The sequence below is a fragment of the Monodelphis domestica genome, chromosome 1, assembly GCF_027887165.1.
Source record: "Monodelphis domestica isolate mMonDom1 chromosome 1, mMonDom1.pri, whole genome shotgun sequence".
In the NCBI taxonomy this organism is placed as follows: domain Eukaryota; kingdom Metazoa; phylum Chordata; class Mammalia; order Didelphimorphia; family Didelphidae; genus Monodelphis; species Monodelphis domestica.
In genome coordinates this window covers 168,938,845-168,956,459 of record NC_077227.1, presented here as the reverse complement: position 1 = coordinate 168,956,459, position 17,615 = coordinate 168,938,845, and the positions used below count along the sequence as shown (strand labels likewise).

Below are 17,615 nucleotides of genomic sequence, written 5' to 3'. Positions count from 1 at the left end.
TGTTTGCTTGCAGAATATTCTCATTGACTTGGGAACTCTTGAATTTGGCTATGATATCCCTGGGGTAGATTTATTTCAGGAGATGATTGGTGTATTCTTTCAATTCCTATTTTGCTCTCTTGTTCAAGACTATGAGGGAAATTAATTTCTTGTAATATGATTTCAAGACTTTTTAAAATTTTTATCATGACTTTCAGGTAGGTATTCCATTAATTCTTACAGTGTCTCTCCTGGATCTGTTTTATAGAACTGTTGTTTTTCCAATTAGATAGTATATATTTTCTACTATTCTCAATTTTTTAAATTTTGTTTTATTGTTTCTTAATGCTTTATGAAGTCATTAGTTTCTACTTGCCCAGTTCTGACTTTTAAAGAATTGTTTTCTTCCATGAGCTTTTGAACTTCCTTTTCCATTTGGCCAATTCTACTTTTTAAGGAATTTTTTTCATTTGATTTTGTATTTCTCTTTTATCAACTAGCCAATTCTGTGCTTCAGGTGTTATTTTCTTCTTGTATCTCTTTCATAGCTCTACCCCATTTTTCCTCTGCCTCTCTTATATTTCTTTTGAGCTCTTCCAGAGCCTAAGACCAATTCACATTTTTCTTTGAAGTTTTGTATGTAGCTGTTTTGATCTCACTCTCCTGTTCTGAGTTTGTGCTTTTATCTTCATTGTCTCCATAATAATTTGCTATAGTTAGGTTTGACTTTTTTGTTTGTTTATTCATTTAATTTTTGCTCATTTTCCTAGCCTTTTTCTTGATTTTTACTTTTGTCTTAAAAGTGGACTCTATTTTCAGGATAAAGAGGGCACTCTCTTAAACTTTAGTTTTCCATTGCTGCAACTTAGTTCTAGTTCTAGGTTTCTTCAAGTTTCAATTCTTCCAATATGATAGTCTGTGATCTGGAAGCTCTGAAAGCCACCTCCACCTACTGATTCAATCTACCCCTATGCCTGTTGATGCTTGCAAGCCTCAGAGCACTCTGTACTACCTTGTACTGCTTCTTAGGGTCTCACCTTGGGTTTGGGCATGGGGTTTGTGCCTCACTGTGTATTTACACTGACCAGGCACACTGTGAATTACCTTGTGCTGGGGATTGGGCCTTCATTGTAGGCTTGCACTGGGGTTGGAATTTCAAGGGATGGGTGCAGGGTGCTTTGCTGTTTGTGTCACTTTCCTTTTTATTCTTATTGTCAAATCATTTTCCATTTAACCTTAAAAATATTTCCCAATCCAATCCACTTTAAGCATCAAATGTGTACTACAGTCCATAGTTATAAAGAAAAAATAAGAAACATCCCTTGCACACAAGGGGAGTTTATGTTCAGTGGAGGAGAACATGTAAATGTCTCAGTACAGAATGTTTTTGTACAGTTTCAACTTTTAATAACTTAAACATGCACCAAATTTTAGTCTGGAAGTTGACTTGTGCCCTGGTTGAGAATCTTGAGCAGTAGCTGATAGTCCTTGTCACACCCTTGCTGTGGGATATATTTCCCCTCTTACTTCAGGAAAATAGATCCTCTCTGTCTGTCTTCCAAATTGTTTTCTGCAGGAGAATCGCTTTACACTTGTTCATTCTGTCACTTCGGTATTTGTTTTGAAGTGTTGTTTTAAGGTTGGTTGGAGATGATTCTCACAGAGGTTTGAGTTTTCCATGCTTCTACTCCACCATCTTAGCTCCACCTCCCCTGAGGTGCATCTTAAAGGAAGAGAGGGATAGTGTAAGACAGGGGTATGAGAGAGCAAAGACTAGGTTAGTTCATGGCACAGTTGCAGGAGTTAGGCTACAATGATAGATTGAAGCCAAGTTGTGCAGGACTTTAAAAGCTAAAGAAAGGTTCATATTTTATTCTAGAGGCCATAGGATGGTGCTGGAGTTGTTTTGAGTAAGGGAATCACATAGCGTTGCTTGTATAGATAGTTGCTTTGATAGAAGTATGTAGGACGGACTTGAATAATGAGGGGCCAGAGGCAGAAAAAACATATAGGATGATACTACAAATAATTTGGCAAGATAGAATGAAGGAATGATCTAGGGAATAACTATATGAATAGAGTGAATAGGTTTTACACAAGAGATGTTGTTAAGAGAGAAACAATAAGAATTGACAAATGATTGAAATGGATGGGGTGATGGTGAGTGAGGAGTTGGAGATAATGTAGGGAATGTGAACCTAAGATGTGGGAAGAAGGATTGTGCCTTCAACAGAAGCTAAGTTTAGAAGATGACAGAGTTATGGGGAAATATCAGTTTAGTTTTATATATGTTGAGTTGAAAATATCTCTGGAATATTTAGTTTCAATGGCTGGATGTATTTATAAATGTAGGAGTCACCTATAATATGTAATATTTAGTAGATGAGATTACTAAGGAAATACAGTAGGAAAAGATCAAAAGACAGGGGTTAAAATCTTGGGGAGCATCATAATTAGGGTGTCTGAGTGGATAATGTGTTAGCAAAGGGTTTGAGGAGGATCATGTGTTCCCTTCTAAGAAACAGTTTGTTACAATGGAAAGGATACTCAGTGAACTTAGTTTGGGATGACCAAATTGTCTTCATTTTCATATTATGTGATGATGGCAAGTCACCTTCTTTTTTTTTCTTTTTATTGTCAAATCATTTTCAATTCAATTTCAAAATATTTACTCATCTAATTCAATAAACTTTTAATAAGAATCAATTGTGTACTACAATCTATAAAGACAAAAAGAAAAAGAAATAGTTTTTGCCCTCAAGGGAAGCTTATTGAGGAGACCATGTAAATGCAAGGTGTCCCAAATGTTTTAGCACAATTTTGATCTTTAATAACTTATAACAACACTGAATTGGGGGAATGTTATATTTTCAGCAAGTTGTGTATTCATGGAATGCATGTATATAAATATTAAGATACTATAATTGATTCATTTGGAAATAAGACATGAGCAGCTGGATAAAAAGAAAAGTGTTTAACTTCCTTGTTATTTAGTTATTTAATAATGAAATTTCCTGCTTCGTTATATAGTGAATTCCCTGCCTCTGGATGGATGCAAAGAGAAGTTAGATGGCTGCTTGTTAAGAGATGTTAGGTTTCTCTTTTGGAGGTTCAGATTAGTTGAATTCTAGAATTTTGTGATTGTATGCTAAAAATTTAGTTGTCAGAAAGAAAAGAGAACCCTAGGAACATCACTTATTTTTATTTTATTTTTTCCCCTCATGGTTGCATTTCCTCAAGTGTAGATTTTAAAAAGTAAACATGTAATTATGATTTAGATGCATCTGAATTTAATTTGATATATTGTGTCTGATATATTGTGTCTGGAAAGTGACTAGAAATGAAGGAATCCAACAGAAAATTAACATATAGAAGAAATGAATTCATAAAAAACATTTTAAATTTGAAATTTATTCAGAATATTGATACAGACCAATTAGAATTTAGGAAGGAAAACAATCATTATATTGAAGAAACCCTTATAAAATTCTTTAGTCAGTAGGGGGAAGAGTCAATTTCACAAGGAAGTAAGATTACTCTGATTCTGCTAGTCAACTATATATTCTAGGTTGGCAGGAATTGAGGATGAGATGGAGAATATGTCAATTAGAGAAATAAGACTTTTGATGATTTTGAAGTTAGGGAAATATTATTTCTTTACCATTGCTTTTTAAATGGAAATTTCTTAGAATATTTTTGTATTTTGGAGCATTTGGTGCATCTTAATACCTTTATAAAGCTTAAATAATTTTTGTTAGTTTGAGAACATAAAGACATGATTTATGCCTTGATTAATTGCTTTAAAAATATTGTCTGATATGGTAAACATAGAAACTTCATTTTTTTAGACAGGAATTTTAGATATTTAGAAAAGAAACCCACATTCATGGTTTTTCTTCACTTTCAGTATATCACCGACCTGCTTCTATTTCCATTCATGCATTTCACGCTTGATAATATTCCTTCCTCCATTTCCCATTCGGTTCACCTATAGCTTAGATTCTTTGGCTATTGTTATGCTCTGAGATTAATAATTGTATACATTTTGTATCGGGGAAAAGCTTGGAATTTAATAAAAAAATTTTTAAAGGTCCTGAGCAATTTCCCAAGTATAATCCAGCTCTTTTCTTTCTCTTCAACCAAGGATCTAATTCTTTGTCTATATATACTGTTTGTCCTACATATATGTCACAGTCTCATTCATTTCTTTTTACTGAAAGCCAGTCTCTTTTGAATAGTCTTAGATCTCCCTGAAGAATCATCATAATGTTCTGGGGCTTAATGTAATCAAGAAAATATGCTCATCAGATCTGGAGGACTTCACTATCTGTATGTAGTAAATACAAGTGCTCTTCTCTCTGGAGGTCATCTTCTATGAGAGCAGCAAAAACTTTTGTAAAGTATAAGACTCTTCTTTTTATGCCTCTTTTAATTTTAATAATCAGGGTTGTTGGACCAAATTATCTCTGGTCGCATTTATCAAGAAATATTATATAAATTTAACATATGCATGGAGGATGAATTGTTAGAGCCTTTATAGCCACATTTTATCTGACAGTCAAATATTTTCAAGATTAATAAGCTGTGGGATCTTTTATTTTCTGTACCTTTCAGTCAAATGTGTGACTATAAAGATGCAAACTTCATTAGGCCATTGTTATAAATATTTTGTGAAGATGAGAAGGTAAGTAATATGGACATTATTGAGGCACAATCAATTTGCCATTTAGGGGATCTCCCTATTTTTTCATTTTCTTTATTTTTCCTGAGATTACTCATTAAAAAATTGATCAATCTCTTTCATGATTGTTTTGCCTCCAGTAAGAATTTTCTCTGGAGATACTTAATTCAATTAAATGTCATTTTTATGGTTTTATGTGGCATATTTAGGAGCAATATCAGAATTAAATATGGTAGCACTGCTTTCATTATTAGATAATTATAGAAAACCTCACAAATCTTTTAATTTTACATCTATATGTTATCCTTCCAATTTTATCTGTGAATTCTCTTGGATTGATTCAGATGGAGTGGAACTTGTGTTCTATGCATTTTGCAGCATTTTTACTATTATATGAAGCAACACTCGTCCTAAGCTTCTGCCTTTTTTTGTACCATTTTATACATGAATTTTCATTCTAAGTTGTTGTTTTTCACTACCTTGTTTTCTTGATGAGAGTTTTTTGTTTTCATTTTTGTTTTTGCCTTTTGATTGTACTTTCAAGATCACCATCTTTGTCTTTTTCAACATTTCCCATATTTTGGATTTCCCACTTTCTTCCATATTGATTGGATCAGAGGTTCTCTAAAGTCTTTTTCCCCCCAACCATATCATGACTTTCCCTATTGCAGTTTTAAGATATTACAGGGTCAGCATAAGAAATTAAATGAGAATTTAGGGGGAATTTTGTGGAAGCCACAGACAACATACAAAGGCTAACAGATAGCATAGAAAAAATTCAGAAATGAAAAACTACATGTATGGTATTATGTAATATCAATATGTTTAATCTTTTAATACCATAAACATATAGTTTCAATCTTTTTAAAAGTTAAATAAAAAGTTAGTTTGCAAAAAGATTATGTAAGCTAGCAGACCAACTCAGAAAAGCTGAAAATGTAGAGATATCTTTTAAAAGTTTAATAACTCAAATGCATAAAATATATACATGCCATTATATACCATATACCAAAATATATATATATATATATACCATTATGTTGTGTCTTTTGTAATACATGCAGTATGCTCAGTATTATTCTTGAATTTTTATTCATTTAAAAATTTTTTCATATCTATTTAGTAATTCTTAAAATTTGTTTTTCATAGAGGATTTTTAATTAATATTGATATACCCTGTTAACAAATACTTAACCCAAATTTTACAAATGCTCTATTAAAGAAAAAAAAATTTAAGACTTCTCTGGTTCTCTGGTATGAAAGGATGGCTAAAAATTTTATGTAGATTTTCTAGATCAAAGGGGCACCACACTCTAACTTCTTTGATGTGGATGGGATATTTATAATTATTTTTTTATGAATTTCAGTTTTAATTGAGGAACTTAAAATAATACTTTTACCTAAAATGTCATATTACCTAGATGGAGAACAATTATAAAATTTGTTGAAAGTCACTCTTAAAGAATTTTGCATGCAAGCATCATATTTGTGTTTAGAGGGCCTACTTACTATTTTTCATGAAAAATAAAACTTTTAAAAATATTCTTTTAATAAAAAGAAAAATTCTGCCGAATGGCCAATTAAGATCTCTTTAGTTAATAAAAATGTCAATTCAGTTAAAACACAGTTTTATGTGTTAACATAAATAAGTCACTTAAATTCTTTGAGCCTCAGTTTCCTGATCTGTAAGATAGGAATAACTACCTATAGTACTTATCTCAAAGGGTTACTGTAAATATCAAATGAGATGTTTAAATCTTTTTTTTAAGAAATCTTATAACGTTCTATAAATGTTAGTCTATTTGGTATTCTCAGTTCATTCACATTTAAGCAGGTCTTTCAGTGGGGAGATACTCTTATTATTCCCTAGTGTTTCACAGGGCCAAAAGGGAAAATGATTTCAGCTTCTCTGGGTCTCTTCCTCCTCTCCAACCTGAACATTTTGACCAAGCAGCACATTACCTTCCTTGTTTCTATTCTCTACAGAAATAAATGGATGCTACTGCTACTAATCCCTCTTCACTCCCAATCCTTTGAGACCTAGTCAGGAGTCCAAGAACGTATCCACCCAACTCCATATAGGACAAGAGGAAGCAAAGAAGACATTTAATCTAAGGTCCCTTCCAGCTCTAAGTCTATGCTACTGTGATCCTTCATCCTTTTATTTTTTATTATTATATTTTTACATTCATTTCCAAATACATCAATGTAACCTTGTGAGCCATCTCTTATTAAAAGTAAAAAATCAGTTAAACAGTATTAAACACATCATCTGAAACTGATGGTGTAGTGTTTCACTCCCATTGTCTTTTACTAATGCAAAGAAGCAAAGGAAGTGTATTTTCTCATCTCATTTCCAGATCCAAGCCAATTCTTTCATATAATTACGTTGTTTCTTTTTTTGTTGTTGTGGATATTGTTTATATTTTCTTTCCTGTGTTATTATATATGTTATTTTTCTGGTTCTACTTTACTTTGCATCAGTTCCTATTTTTTTTTCCATGCTTCTCTGAATTCTTAACATTTCTTGTGGCACAGTAATATTGCATTGCATTCCTGTACCATAATTTGTTGGGTTTCTACTTTGTTTCTGGTTCTTTGCTACCACAAAAAGTATTGCTCTAAATACGTTGATTTTTATTGGACCTCTCTGTCTTTTCCCTGCTTAGGGGATATGCATAAAAGCGGAGTTTCTGGGTCAGAGGGTATGGACATAATTCTAGGTAGTTTTGCAGATTGGTTGGACTAATTAATATTTTCATCAAGGGTACATTATTGTGTCTGTCCTTCATCAGCCTCAACCACAGTAATAAGTATTTCAATATTTTATTGCATTTGAGAATTTGTCAGTTTAGAATTTTTAAAATTTGCACTTTACTAATTTATAATCATTTAAAACATTTAAACATTAAAACATTTAAAAAATCTTTCATATGATTATTAAGAATTTGAAATTCTTTTGAGAACTGTTTGTTAAAATCTTTTTTTTACCTTCCGTCTTGGAGTCAATACTGTGTATTGGCTCCAAGGCAGAAGAATGGTAAGGGCTAGGCAATGGGGGTCAAGTAACTTGCCCAGGGTCACACATCTGGGGAGTGTCTGAGGCCATATTTGAACCTAGGACCTCCTGTCTGTAGGTTTGGCTCTCAATCCACTGAGCCACCCAGCTGCCCCCTGTTCAAATCTTTTGACCATTGCTCTTTAGAGAATTGCTTTTGGTTTTACATTGGTTAACACCATATTTTGAATTTTAGACTCCGAGAGACAATTTGGCAGAAATATTTTCTCATAAGTTACAGCTTCCCTTTTTTATCAGAGTTGCATTGATTTTATTGGTACAAAATCCTTTACAGTTTCATATCCTTCATCTTTTTTTGTTTGTGAAAATAGTAGGCCCTCTAGATACAAATATAGTGATTCTGTTTCTTTCAAATCCTGACCTTCTGTCTTAGAATCAGCACTAAGGATCACTTTCAAGACAGAAGAGTGATAAGGTTTAGGCAATGGGAGTTAAGTGACTTACTCAGGGTCATGCAATGAGGACACTTCTGAGACCAGATTTGGACTCCTGTCTCTAGGCCTGCCTCTCTATCCATTGAGCCACTTAGCTGCCCATCAGATATGACTTGCATTCAAAATTGTATGAGTATCTTTAAACTAATTCCATAATTGTCCTTAATCTACAAAATATGACACTCTGGGTAATTTTTTTAAACCCTTACCTTCTGTCATAGAATCAGCACTGTATATTGGTTCCAAGGCAGAAGAGTGGTAAGGGCTAGTAGTAAAGACTAGGGTTAAGTGACATACCCAGGGCCACATAGCTGGGAAGTTTCTGAGGCCAGATTTGAACTGAGGACCTCCTGTCTCTGGGCCTGGCTCTCAATCCACTGAGCTACCCAGCTGCCTTTTCTAAGTAATTTGATATAAAACTCTTCCTATTGAATAATTTCTAGATATCCCTATTGTGTATAAGGGAAGGGGAATGGGAGAATGAGCAAGACAATAAAGACTAAATTTTCATATTTGAACATTTTAATTAAATGTGTTGTTCATCATTTAAAAAAATCTTAAGTTTTTAAATTAAAAAATATACTCTCAGGGAAAAAGATGTATTCTCCCATTTACTCCTCATTTTTCTCTCATTCTTCTTCCTTAGGCATTCCCAAATATCTAAAACCATAAATAGTTATAATTTATTATTATTATTATCAACATGCTAAAACAGTGGTAGTAAATATGTGTAGAATTTGTGTCCTCAACCTTTAGTTTAAATATTTTCTTATTATTAAATATAGTAAGGAAAGAAAAAAATTAAAGCCCATCTTCTAATGTAGTTTTTCAATCAATACATTCCTCAATTTCTCTTTACCCTATGTGTTCTATTTTGTCCAACTTTAACAAAAAGTATCTGAGATTATTAAATGTAAGTTTCCCTTGACATTACTTTGGCAGAGATTGATTCATAGTTATCTCACTGGTGTGGATTGGTTCAAAGTAATTAGGTGAATTTTTTATGTTCGTATTTTCTACTTCTCTTCAGCTAGCTCAAGAGAGTTCATGAACTTTGGTATGAAACAATTATATTTTATTTCAATGCATTTCCTTTATAATCCTGTATATTTTATGTATTTATAAACAGTATTCTGAGAAAGGGGGGTAGATTCATAGGCTTCAGGATACTGCCAGAGATGTCCATGATGCAAAAACAAAAATTGAAAAAGTCTCTTGGATACTCCTCTTGATTTAAAGATTAAGGAGCACATCCTAAATACCTATTATCAGGTGATTTGGAGAGATTAGTTTTCTTTTACTGGTAAATTACTAGAAGCTATGTTAGTGTTATGGATATTACTTTGAAATTCCTTGCTCCTATCACTTCTCAAATTTTAAACTAATAGTTTAAGGAGTTCTGTGGATGATTCCTTTGGATTAAAGGGTTTTGCCTTGTGTTCTTCTTTCTACCTCCTTAGTAACAATAGGGAGATTTCACATTAAGAAGTCAGTCAATTAAAAAGAATGTATTAAGCAATCATTACGTGCCAGGCATTGTGCTAAGCATTAGGGATACCAAGACAGGCAGAATCATTGTCCATGCTCTCAAGGAGCTCAAGTCTTTTTATTGAGTGAGACAGCATACAAATAATTTTGTATATTTATATATTACAAATGGATGGTAATTTCAGAGAGAAGGCACTAGCAAGAGAAACTGAGTAAGGCCTCTTCTATTAGATGGACTTTGAACTGAGTCTTGTGGGATAGCAGGGATATCAGGAAGCAGTGTTTGAGGAAGAAGGGAGAGCATTTTAGTCAGGGAAAATAGCTAGTATGAAGAGGTATGGAGTTGGAGTATGGAGTATTCTTTTTGAAGAACTGCAGTTATAGAGAACTCAAAGAGAAAATGAGTATTTGAAGACTAAAAAGTTAGAAAGTGACCAGGTTGTAAGAGGCTTTAAATTCTAAACTGAACATTTAAAGAAGTCTAACTGGTTATGGGATTGAGTCAAGGTATCTAAGTCCCTGGGGAGGGAGTTAGCTGCTTTTTTAAAAAAACATTTCTCAATATATCCTCAAGTTTATCTTAGCACATTTCCCAAACTGCTCCTTTGTATTTACATCACTCTTCCTTAAGTTTCTAGCTAGTTGTATTCTGTTTCTCCATCTCAATCTTCTTCCATTATTAGACTTAAAATCCTGGGTCTGTGTTTTATCTTTCTTTCTATCCCTAATACCTACCAAATTGGCATTTAATAAATATTTACTGTATTAAATTGAATTTAAGAAGAAATGTTAAGAGAATGAAATAAGATATTTTACTGAAGCAGGGAAAATCAATAAAAATTCTGTTCTATGATGCTATAGTATATACAAAGGTTTCCATATATAATTTTTAATATTCTTTTGTAGCCCACAGTGCTTTTAAAATGTTTTTAAGGGATTTTCTCTTTCTTAGAAAGCTACACACACACACACACACACACACACACACACACACACACACACACACACACACACACGAATATATATGTTTGACACGGTCCACATGGAAACCGAGGACTGCAAAGCAGCCCCCAGGAAAGATGGAAACACCCACTGAAACCCCCCTGAGTGACTTTCATTATTACCATCCCCTTATTATTGGAATTGCCATGATTATTGTTCTTGATTAGCCCCAGGAAAAATAGATGAGAGCAACATGCTTGCAGGGTTAATACAGATGTCCCACTCTGTCCCCTCAGGATATTACCAGGAGAGCCCGCTTACAAAATTAAACCTAAGGATTTTTATATATCCACTTAGATAGGACCCTCTTTTCTAGGCATAAAAACTTCTGGCAAATCTGTGCTCTGAGTTCCCTAATCGATATCTGAGTCATGTTGATTTTACCCATTGATCCTGTCCTTAGCAACAGTGTTTAATTGACTATCTCCCTAGGCTTCCTGTCTGTTGTTAGATTCCATAGAAACATGTATGTTGAGAATGAAATTGTGTGCCAAGTAGATGTGTGATCATGAGGTTATAAAATAAAGCCAGACCTCAGCCAAAGTGGAACAGTTTATCCTGTGAAATCTGTGCTGCAGGTTGAATGTGAAAGCTGTGTCCCATCCATCATTTCGCCGACACCATCCCACCTCCAAGACCCCATGCCCTGTGGGAGACTAGCCCACCCCACAGAATATATGTACATATACACACACATGCATACACACATACCCTCATATATTCTCACACACATACATATAACCATGCATTTGTACAAACGTGCAAAATATACAGACAGAAGAAATGCAATATTATTTAGAATGGGAGATGCTAGTAGTTGGGGTGGGAATTGGGAAAAGCCTCAAGAAATCCATTCCATAAGCTTGGCCTTTGAAGAAAACCAAAGATTCTAAGAGGCAGAGATGAAAAGGGAATGCATCTGAGGAATAGGGATAGTATGTACTATGCAAGAGGGTAAGTGGGGAATTCCGTTGTGAAGAACAGGAAGAGAACTAGTTTCACTAAAATATAGAATTCATGAAGTGGAATAGTATATAATAATGGAAAGGTAGATTGGAAGAAAGATGTGAAGAGCTTTAAATGCCAAAGAGAGTTTATAATTGGTCCTAGAGGTAATATGGAGCCACCATGTTAATTGAACAGGGAAGTGACATGATGCTATGCTTTAGGATAATCACTATGGCATTGAGGTTGAGAGAAATTAGAGTAGAAAGAAACTTCCAGTAGGAAAGCTGTTTTAATAGTCAAGAGGTGATGAAGACCTGAAGTGATATGGTGGCCTTGTGAGTAGAGAGAAGGGAGTTGATATGAGATATATTATGGAGGCAAAAACAATAAGCCTTGGCAGCAGATTAGATTTATGAGGTATGAAAGAGTGAGGGGTCAAGATTAGAAGCCTAGATGATTGTAAGGAAAGATAGTTGTGTTCTTTATAGAAATAAGGAAATTAGGAAGAGGATAGATTTAGGGGGAAAGGTGATGAGTTCTGTTTTAAACATGTTAAGTTCAAAATGTCTAAAGATGACTTTCTTCCTAACTCTGCCTCACCCAGTAAATCCAATTACTTTCCAAGTAATAGATGATAGATTACGGGGATTCAGGAGAGAAACTATGGTAAATCTTGGGGCATCAGCATAGGGATAATAATCAAACATTAGGATTTAGAACTGGTAAGGACTTTTGAGATCATCTAGCTCAAGGTCCTTATTTTGTAGACAAGAAAACCAAGGCCCAGAGACGTTGTAATTTATCAGAAGCTTTATGAACAAGTTTCCTGAACTGAAGTTTCATTACTCCTTCTATTTCATCATGCATTCATTTGTTCTGTTAATTTACCAGAACTTTTAGAACTTAGTCTCCTAACCTGAAGTTCCATCACTACTTCTTTATACCAAACATTCATTTGTTCTATATCAGTTTGAATCTCACTATAGTGATTAAATTTAGTTTAATTTATAGAAGTTTTCTGATTAGAAGTCTTGCTAGACTGATAAAAGTCAGAGTAAAAGGTCTTTCTGTTAATTGGAAGATATAAAATTACTTAAAAACAAGAAGGAATATTTTCATCTTTTTGAAGTCGTAGTCCTGATAACCAAGGGGAGAATAGATTTAACTTACTTATTTTATTTTATTTTTCTCTACTTTAGAGTTTTGATAGAAAATTTTGATTGATAATGTGCACTTTGGAGAAGATTTTAAAAAGCTGACCGTGTTGATGGATCACCTAGGTTTTATTGTCATATTAGTGGGCAGGGATTAATGTTTGTAACTTCCTATTCTCTGAAATGAATACAGGGTTGAATACGGAGCACTTATATATTTCATAAATCCCTAATATGTATAATGTTGAACACCATGTTCTTTCCATATGCAAGATGATTTTTATCAATCATTTTGTCTCCAGAGTGCTTTTAGATTTTACCCCAAAATGGAAAGAATAATTTACCAGTATGATATCTTAGAAATACTTTTATAGATGATGGCATACTATGGAGAAAATGCATACCAAAAATGGATGATTCAGGTAGCATGTTATCTTTTTTTATATTTCCCATACTTTTATGTGCATAGATGCAGTAAAATATCTTGTGCAGATAACCATTTTTAATGGAAAAGTCAAAATTTTGAAATTAATATAACACTTAAGATTTGAATTTGTTGCCTCTAGTATCAAAATCTTCTGGATGAAAAGCTATAGTAACACATCTATACTTGAATATCCTTCTTAGTGTTTATAGCATGTACTCATGTAGACTATCACAGTTTGAGGATTTAAAAATCTTAGTAGTTTAATATTAGTAGATTCTACAAAAAATTCCATGGATAATAATCTAGTCTTATTGTATTCTTGGTTCTGGCATCTTTTCATTCTTCCTCACTCAGTTTTGCTTTCTAATTTTTTACTGGCTTTAAAACCAGCTATCATCCAGTCATTTCATCCCTTCTCAGTCACATCACCAACTCATTCATACTTGATATTCCTATCAATGGTGTCATTCCACTCTACTGTTCAGATTGTCTTTTTTTCTCCTTTCTTATGATTGTTAGTCATGCCACATGCATTTGCTAACCTTACTTGATGACACTTTAGACTAAAGAGGTTGTTGTAGAGTCTTTGAAAACTAGCTATTACCAGGTATAGATCAGCCAATCAAAATCCTTCAGAGAGAGACAGTGCTATCTCACAGCTACATTTTCCTTTCACTGAGTCCTTTAAAACTGATAATAATATTGTTTATTCATCCAGTTGCTTAGATCTTGTTTTGAGTGGGAAGAGATGCAGAGATTGTTTATACTTTATCAAGGACTCCCTATTACATTAATGTGATAATGGGGATGGTCATAACCATCAGTTTTCTAATGTTGAAACCAATGTTCCAATACTTCTTTCTGGTTATAAAACACAAATAGATTTTGAAATTGATTGTCTAGGTTAAATGTATATAGGTAGCTCTAGAATGGGAACACAGATCCACATCTCTTCCAAGAGATTTATTGTTTATAGATATTTTCCCTTACTTAATAGCTCTATTAGTTCCCTACTATGCTATGCAGTAAACATACTACCATAGTGCAAAGGAAGGGGAACAGTTGCATAGGGATCATCTACGACAGTATATATTCCCCCAGGTCATATATATTAGACCTTGGCATTTATTATGTCAGTGTTTCACATCCAGACTATTGACACACTAGCATGTCACATAGTCTTCACCGAGGTGTTATGGTAAGTTGATGCCAGTTCTCTCCTTCCCCTGTTATTATCAGGGCTTTTTTGTGTTTCTGATCTGTGTTCTCTTACCACTTCAGTCAGAGAATCAGGTCATAGCTGAAGTTTTACTTGGGCTTTGGTGTTTTGTGCCTTCTAATCTGATTTCTGTCCCCTTCTCTACATCTCTACATTGTTGCAGGACTCTGGGCATATGTGACTATTGTTTTTCCTCCTTTTTTCCTTATTATAGTTAAATACCCCTGCAAATGGTACTCTCTCCAAAAACAGTTTTGGTCAGTGGATGTGTACATTCCCCTCCTTCCTCTCACACAGTTGTACTTTGATAAATTTAGAAATTTACAAGTGTGATACAGAACAAAAGAAGTTGAGAAACTGTAATAAAGACTGACTTTAAAAAACAACTTCATTGCTATGTTTTACTTAGAATAATGCTAAAATTATTTCACATTGCCTGTACTGAAACTAACTGATATGGTCAGGGGGCATAGTACTAAATAAAGCCTGTGGGTAGGCAAAAGTGAAGCTGGCTTAGGATTCTCAGATTTGCCTTCTCAGGTTGTCTAACCTACAAAAGGACTTCTCTAAATGTGTGTATTTCTGAAATGATCATATTTATTTAGTATTTCTGTGTTTATTAGGACACATTCTAAGATTTTGGTTTATTTTCAAAGTTTCTGTAATGGTTTAGTCAATGACTTAAAAGAACTAAGCCAATTTTTATTTTATAAGTTTAAAGAATTTTTGAGAGATAAGAGTAATGCTACTTATTGTACATCATCACCAAGCATTTTGAAAATAGCAACACATTTATTCTCTTAACACCCTCCAGAGATGAAATTTCGGAAGATTGAGCAAATGTGGTATGCAGATAGTAAACATATTCTTATTGATATATTTTCTTGTTATTATTGAAATAGTTTTTGAATGATGATAAAAAACAATAATTCAATGAGTGTATGTGTGTTCAAATAGTATGGCAGGCATCAGCTATGTATAAAATAGTAGTGTTTTCACTTGGTATTTTTGGCATGTTTGTTTCATACAACACAGAAATAAAGTACATGTGGTGACCTTAGCTAGCAGCCATTCCACCTTTCTGGGCAGCTGCTGCTTGAATTGCCTTTGTGACAGACGGGACCATGGATATGGTTACCAGAGGACATCCTTGTGGTCATAACCAAGTTATAAATGTCACCAACATTCTTTTTGAATGTCTATCACATGTGTATCAGTGATTCTAAAGTAGATAAAATGAAACAAAGATTCATTTGGGACTTAAGACTCCCAGAAGATTACTTTTAAAGCAGCATAGCAGAAGGAGTTGTGACATGCATCCATAAGCAATTGTCGTGATTTGACAGTTATTTAGCCTTCAGTTCCTAGCCCTTTGGTTGAACTGACAGCACGCCTGCAAAGATAGTGAGGCCTGTTTCAGCCCCATTAATGTCGTCTTGAATGTTAGCCTGCAGTCTGGAAAATGATAAATGTTCAGTGATTGATGATTTTATAGTCCCAGGGGATTCTGGGTGGTTTCTGGTTGCTGAGAGCCAGAGTAATTTTCTCCTTTGCCTGGGCCTCTTGCTGTCAGTTTTTCTGAGAGGTCTTAAAAAAAAAAGCAGTATGTTTAGGTATGTCCCTGCAACTTTTCTTTATTTGAATCAAAAGCATTCAAATCTTTTTTATAAAAATGACTTTAGTGATTAAAAACTATGCCTAGTGATTATAGTTTAAGAACTTAGACAGTTTTAATTCATAAAGCTGTCATTTGGTTTGGATAACACCTAGTTCTGGTATGATTTTAATATTCTCCTCTCTCTTCACTGTCTTACTCCAAAAAAAGCAGCTTATTTTGAAGTAACACTAATAATAACTCTCGTGAAATAACAAGACCCACTTTGTTATTTTTGTAGGGAAATTTCATTTTCCAGTTGCTTTTTAAAAGATCAAGCTGTTGAGAAAACACTCCCCCTATCCCTTTGTATACATTACATGATTTCCCAAGGACTTTGTTAACTATATTAGTGAGAGAGATTGTGAATGGAATATTGTTTATAATTTTTGATTTGTTAGAGAATAGGTCAGAAAACCAATCGGGGAGTGATATTTATTGCTTTTTAACAAAATTTTAATTGTCTTAATTGGAGGGACCAATGTGATCGTTGAGGAAAGGATATAGACATTTCCTTGTATTTTTGCATCCACAATGATAGATTTTCTTATTGTAAGGTTTAAACTTTTCCCTCTGGATATGAAGAATTCTTAAAGTTCATTGCAACAGTATTTCCTAATGTATTCAATCCTTATGCCCCACCCCATGTCTGGAATGCCTTACTCAACTATAGAAAAGTGTAAAATCATAGAATGCTAGTTTGGCAACAATTAATGTGATGAGAAAGATGTTTTTGAGTTGAGAAACCTACAGACATCTCCCCTAGCCCCCAGGGAAAAAGTTCAGTAAATACTTAGGAAATATTAATATGGTACATTTGGTATACTGTAAATTTTTTTAATAAAACAGTAAATAGAATGACCAATTGTAAGTCTGTCTATTAATTAGGAGAGTGTCATTACACTCAATTAGCAGGACTGCCAAATAATCTCTTTAATACTCTGGTCTTTTTTCCCTAGGGTTTTGCAGACAGCCCTCATTACAGTGATCACTTGAATGACAGTCGATTAGGGGCCCATGAAGGCTTGTCCCCGACACCTTTCATGAACTCAAATCTGATGGGTAAGTAGGTAATTCTCTGCGAGTAGCCCCCTCAAAGCCTCTTTGGTCAGAAAGAAACATTTTTCATCCCCTTGTCTCAGTGCAATGCATCAAACATCTGGGAGTTTGTGAGTTTCTAGTAGCAACGGAGGTTTTGCTCTACTGGGGGCTCCACTGGTGGAGCTTTCTACTCCAAAAAGGCCTGGCCTTCCCTTCACAAAGCATCATTGTCCTTGGTCTCAGAAAGGAGGCAGCAGTGTTATAGCTGGCAGTTCTGCTAGAAACCTTTGGTAAACAGAAGTGTCATATATACTCACTCTTTCTTTAGCAGAGAAGCACCATTTAAAAGAATTAAGTATTTAGGGATTTGTTTGGGAAGGGCATGAGTATGAATATGTGTTTACCTGGCTCCTGCAAAAGAAAAAATACTCTTGAAAAATGCTTATTTTTGAAAACATTTGTCTTCAAAAAGCAAAGTCTCTTAGCTGTTTATTCATTTGTCATTCATT

The 17,615-nt window shown here is 34.0% G+C and overlaps 1 protein-coding gene across 7 annotated transcripts in view; it reads left to right on the top strand.

Moving 5' to 3' along the window:
* TCF12 (transcription factor 12) overlaps positions 1 to 17,615 on the top strand; it is a 411,875-nt gene that overhangs the window by 194,251 nt on the left and 200,009 nt on the right. For all 7 annotated transcript variants that reach the window (XM_001368229.4, XM_007479687.3, XM_056809540.1 and 4 more), the window contains one exon: positions 17,025 to 17,127. In XM_001368229.4, the coding sequence (XP_001368266.1) occupies positions 17,025 to 17,127 (103 nt within the window). The remainder of the gene's footprint in view (positions 1 to 17,024; positions 17,128 to 17,615) is intronic.